The sequence below is a fragment of the Micropterus dolomieu genome, unplaced genomic scaffold (genome assembly GCF_021292245.1).
Source record: "Micropterus dolomieu isolate WLL.071019.BEF.003 ecotype Adirondacks unplaced genomic scaffold, ASM2129224v1 contig_14006, whole genome shotgun sequence".
Lineage (NCBI taxonomy): Eukaryota > Metazoa > Chordata > Actinopteri > Centrarchiformes > Centrarchidae > Micropterus > Micropterus dolomieu.
In genome coordinates, this window is record NW_025742992.1 from 1,836 (window position 1) to 7,656 (window position 5,821).

Sequence of the window (5,821 nt, forward strand, 5' to 3'; positions counted from 1 at the left end):
TGAGTATTTCCTTTTCATGCCACTTTGAATGTTTATGTTCACTGTTTATGTTTTTCTGTATGAAACTTTTTAATATTGGCATTAAATAATTTCTGACTATTTCACAAAGCTCTGGTATCCTGCAGTTTGTGTTAAATTGTATTGGGATGGTTACTGAAATGGACTGGATATGGCACAGCCCCACCTTCAATATTTTTCACCAGTCGCAACTGGTACTAGTGTAACATAATTAAGATTTCTAGTGGTTTACTGATCACATCCTGATGACATGTGGTTTCGTTGAAATATTGATAACAAACCACTTGATCTAAATCTTCTCAGTCACTCTTCTTAATCATTCATTGTTCAAACATCCTGCTAAGTTACAGCTCTTTTCTTAGCAGACATACTTGATCCAGATAATTTATGAATCAATAAGCTCAAAATACTGGAAGATTTGATCACAAGTCAATTGTACCTGCATCAGTATGTAAAACTCTATAAAACTTAATGAATTTACAGGGCAGCATCATCAGGATCTCCAGAAATAAACTGATCACTTCGTCATGACTTTTTGTTTAATTTCAATTGTGGTAAAAAAACAACAACAAAAAAACTATGATCGATAGCAAAATCCAGTGGACTTTTTTTTTCTCCCTTGTTAAACAACTTGATTAGCCTATAAGGACACTTTTTCACATGCTCACAATAAAGAACATGCTGCAGTGTGTGTGTCCCGGCGTTTGATCTGCATTCATAAACCTATGGACACTAATTTTCATTTCCCTGAGGAAATTCAGGGGAATCCAATCACAGGTTTACAGGCGGCTTTTACAGAGGTGTGTCAAGTAAGCCAGAGACTCTTTCAAATGTCCTTCAGAACTTTTCAAAGTAAAAGCTTTCAATAAAGTGACTGATATCTATTCCAGCACCAGCTGCTGTCAATTTATTTATTTTTAATTTTTCTGCTTTTAATGCAACCTGGCAGCAGGTATTACTGCTGGCAGGCCAGTTCTGGCCCGCGGGCTGCCTATTGCCAACCACTGCTCTAGACTCACCAACACTTCACCTTCAAACTAACAGTGAGTTTCCAGAAGTTCAATTCATTTACCTGAGCTGTGAGATATAAGGCAGACACTGTAGGAAACTCCTCAATTCACTCTCTTCATCTGAGCAGCCTGTCAGCTCCACTGGTTTCTTCTCTGGTTGGAGTTTCAGCACTTCCAGGAGGATGGAGGTCTTTCTCTCTGAGAGGTTTATGGACCAGACAGCAGGAGCTGACTGGAAAACTGACTGTAATGATGGAAGGACCCTCAAGCCTGTTTTAGTCTCATAGTCCTTCAGGTGGGAGCACAGATCCAGCAGGAAACCACAACGATATTTCCTGAAATAATCATCATCCATGTATCTGTCATTAAGAGGGAATGTTTGATATTTGCACACTGATGATAACAGCTCCAGTATCTTCTCTCCTGTCTGCTGTTCTCTCTCTGCTGCTGCACAGAATAGATTCCCAAAGAACTTGACTTCACTTGAGTCTCTAAACCAGGGTTGTAATCTGGAACGAGAATTGAACATTTTGTTATAATCCGATGTCAAGAGCAGAAAAAGAGCCATGTATTACTGATATGGAGTTTATCTGCTAAAAGCCTACAAATACCTGCTGATGAGCAGAATACAGTAAAATCAATCAACCTAAAACTCAAGTAGCATTGATTTTAACAGGAATATATGTGGATTTTAGAAGACTCTTATTAAATACAAATCTTCACAAAATCTTGAAGGAAGCAGGAAAGTCGTGCTACAAAGTGTTATGGCAGAAAATTGTGTCTTCTTACACTTAATCTTTTATGTATGATCTTTTATTATTATTATTACTATTATTGTTATGTCTTATAGATATATATTTGTTGTTTTTTATCCTTAACCTTTCCTTCTTATATACTAATTATGTTAGTCCATCCACATTTACTAGCGTTTACTTTAAGAAATGTGGTTCATTAAGAGGTCTATGGACCAGACTGCAGGAGCTGACTGGAAAACTGACTGTAATGATGGAAGAACTCTCAAGCCTGTTTTAGTCTCATAGTCCTTCATGTGGGAGTACAGATCCAGCAGGAAACCACTCTGATTTTTGTGTTTAAAATCATACATGTCTCTCTCATTAAAAGGGAATGATTGATATCTACACACTGATGATAAGAGCTCCAGTATCTTTTCTCCTGTCTGCTGTTCTCTCTCTGCTGCTGCACAGAACAGATTCCCAAAGAACTCGACTTCACCTGAACCTCTAGACCAGAAAGAGACACTGGAATGAGAATTGAACATTTTGTTATGATTTCTGTATTAAAGACTGTATGTCGTACTGGAATACCACTCCTGAACCAACAGGGTGGCTGAAAGGAAAACTTTACCCAAAACATTTATTAATCAATCAGCTCCAAAGCTGAAATACTGGACCACAAGTTTTAACATCCATCATTCTGTAAAACTCTATAAAACTTCATACAATACTAGTGTCACATAATTAGGATTTCTAGTGGTTTACTGACCACATCCTGATAACGTGGTTTCTTTTCAATATTGATAATAAACCACCTGATCAAAATCCTCTCATTCGCTCCTCTTAATCATTCATCGTTCAAACATCATGCTTAGTTACAGCTCTTTTCTTGGCTATATTAGAGTCAGGGGAGCCAATAAATGAGCTCCAATCCAGCATCCATGACCAATCACATATTGTGATAAAAAAATAAAAATTATTCAGCAGGACTCTGTGGGAGCATTGCTAAGGGTGTTTGATCTGCACAGAACTCTGGGTAATGTAGGAATAAACACAGTGGGCTGCGTGGAATAAAACAGCATGTCATCTATAAATCTAAACACAGTGATATAACATTTATGTGGAATGATCACCTGAACACTTTACCATCACCTTCAAACTAACAGGGAGTTTCCAGAATTGTTCACTGAAGTCATGTGAAGTACAATTCATTTACCTGAGCTGTGAGATATAAGGCAGACACTGTAGGAAATTCTTCACTTCACTCTCTTCATCTGACCAGCCTGTCAGCTCCACTGGTTTCTTCTCTGGTTGGAGTTTCAGCACTTCCAGGAGGATGGAGGTCTTTCTCTCTGAGAGGTTTATGGACCAGACTGCAGGAGCTGACTGGAAAACTGACTGTAATGATGGAAGGACCCTCAAGCCTGTTTCAGGGTCATACGAGTACAGGTCCAGCAGGAAATCACACCATTTTTCTTTAAGAGGGAATGTTTGATATCTGCACACTGATGATAACAGCTCCAGTATCTTCTCTCCTGTCTGCTGTTCTCTCTTTGTTGCTGCACAGAACAGATTCCCAAAGAACTTGACTTCACCTGAGCCTCTAAACTGCTGAGAGACACTGGAATGAGAAATGAATATTTTGTTATGATCTGATGTCAGCAGCAGAAAAAGAGCCATGCATTACTGATATGGAGTTTATCTGCTAAAAGCCTACAAACATCTGTTGATGGGCAGAATACAGTAAAATCAATCAACCTAAAACTCAAGTAACAATTTCCAACACTAACGTACTGCTGAGAGAAAAACGCAGCAGAGAGAGAGACAGAAAGACCAGCTAGTGTGTCTTGTAAGACTGTGTGCCCCCCATCCCAGCTACCACCCAGGACTGTCATTCTGTGAATTCATTTACCTGAGCTGTGAGATATAAGGCAGACACTGTAGGAAACTCCTCACTTCACTCTCTTCATCTGAGCAGCCTGTCACCTCCACAGGTTTCTTCTCTGGTTGGAGTTTCAGCACTTCCAGGAGGATGGAGGTCTTTCTCTCTGAGAGGTTTATGGACCAGACTGCAGGAGCTGACTGGAAAAGTGCTCTCAGCTTCGGAATGACACTTGAACACCCTTTACTCTTGACGTGTTGATAAAAATCAAGGAGGATGTTATGTAAGTCAGTGTTCACAGAAAACAATGAGAGAAGTTCGTTCACTACTCTGTGAAAGCTCTCTCCTTTGTAAAGTGCTGCTCTCAGGCATAAATCCAGTAACAGCTCCTGTTTTTCCCTCTCCAGTGTCCCCTGGCTTTGTTGCTGGTCCTGTAATCCTGGACCTCTGTAGGTCCTCCTGAAGCTTTATGATAACAAACACATGTATCAAACAGTGCATTACTGTAAAACTGTAATTTAATTGAAATCTATGCACATAAAGATGTAAACAAAAACAATGTTCACACTGTGCTAATCATTTGGAAAAATCTGTTGGTGCTACTATTTCTGCTTTTTTTTTTAACATGTGTTTAGTATATTATTTCTTTATTAGAACAATGCTTCTTGGCAAAAACTCCTATACCATTGGAATGCCCGTTTATTTCCCTTTTAAATGGTGCCTCATTTGTAAGGAACATGCATTTGTGGGAGAAGTACGCAATTAATGGTTATCGGATCGGTGGGGAAAAAAATCCATATCATGCATCAACAGAATTTAGTTTTTAATTTATTTCTGTTGACTGCTAAGTAGCAGAAGAATTACATTTAACTTAATCTGACCATCAAAGCTACCATGTACCTTAATAGGAATGCATACAGATAGAGAGAGAGGAGGAGAGATGAGCTCAGCGCATCATGGGAAATCCCCCGGCAGTCTAGGCCTATTGCAGGAAAACTAAGGGACGGTTCAGGACTTAGCAGAGCCAGCCCTAACTATAAGCTTTATCAAAGCATAAAGTCTTAAAGGTTCAGTGTGTAAGATTTAGTGGCATCTAGTGGTGAGGGCTGTGAATTGCAGCCATCTGTCCAGTCTACCACTGCCCCCTACCCTTTCAAACAGCGTAGGACAGCTACGGTGGCTGACACAGCACAAAAGATGTCTCTTGAAAATATTGCTCCAATGCAAAACTTATTAGCAGACCCCTGCTGTATATTATTACTACTTCTTCTTCTTACGTACGTAGGCAAAGTAAACATAGTGAACATAGTGAAGAGTGTCTGCACTGCCTGAATTCTACCAGAAGTAAAACAAGAACAACGTAGTAACGAAACGCGCTCTGTAGCGCTGTTTGTCCATTTTCAGCTACTGTAGAAACATGATGATGCAACATGGTGATGTCCATAGAAGAAGGTGCCCGCAGTTATGTAGATATAAATGTCTCATTCTAAGGTAATAAAAACATAATGGTTTATTATGAAAGGTCTTTATACACCACTGAAAACATAGTTATGAATCTTATATTGCATTTCTATCGATAGAAATATTACACACTGAACCTTTAAGCCTACTCTTAAATAGGAGACTGTAGGAACCACACTTAACTCAGCATTCTGGGAGAGCAGTGTTATAGTGGCGTAATAAGGTACAATGAGATAATATGTAAGGTAAAACACATTATTGTGACATACTGAAATTCAATCTCTACATTTAACCCGTCCCAAGTATTAGGAGCAGTGGGCAGCCAACCAACTCCAGATTTAAACCAGTGTTGTCATCAATGCTCTGACTGGGGAACCTAACATGTTTTCTCTACGGAAACTGGAGCACCTGGAGGAAACCAATGAAGACACGGGGAGAACAAGCAAACAGAAAGGCCCAGGATGACCAGGGTTCAAAACGTGCTGTGTCCACAGTACTTTCCACTGGACCACTGTACCTGACCTTTAAGGACTTTGTAGGTGAGCCGATGGATTTTAAATTCTGGACTTTACAGGGAGCCAATGCAAAGAAGCTAAAACAGGAGAAATGTGATCTCTTTTACTGGTTCTTGTCAGAACATGTGCTGCAGCATTCTGAATCAGCTGAAGAGTCTTAAGTCTTATTAGAGCAACCTGATAATAAGGAATTGCAGTAAT

General features: G+C 39.5%; 1 protein-coding gene across 1 annotated transcript; it reads right to left on the reverse strand.

Moving 5' to 3' along the window:
- Positions 1-852: 852 nt before the first annotated feature.
- Positions 853-4,109, reverse strand: LOC123966693 (the record flags this gene model as incomplete). Its single annotated transcript, XM_046042827.1, has 3 exons — positions 853-1,537; positions 2,979-3,383; positions 3,675-4,109. Coding segments are annotated over 3 exons (1,291 nt in total), but the record flags the coding sequence as incomplete, so codon positions are not given.
- Positions 4,110-5,821: the final 1,712 nt, after the last annotated feature.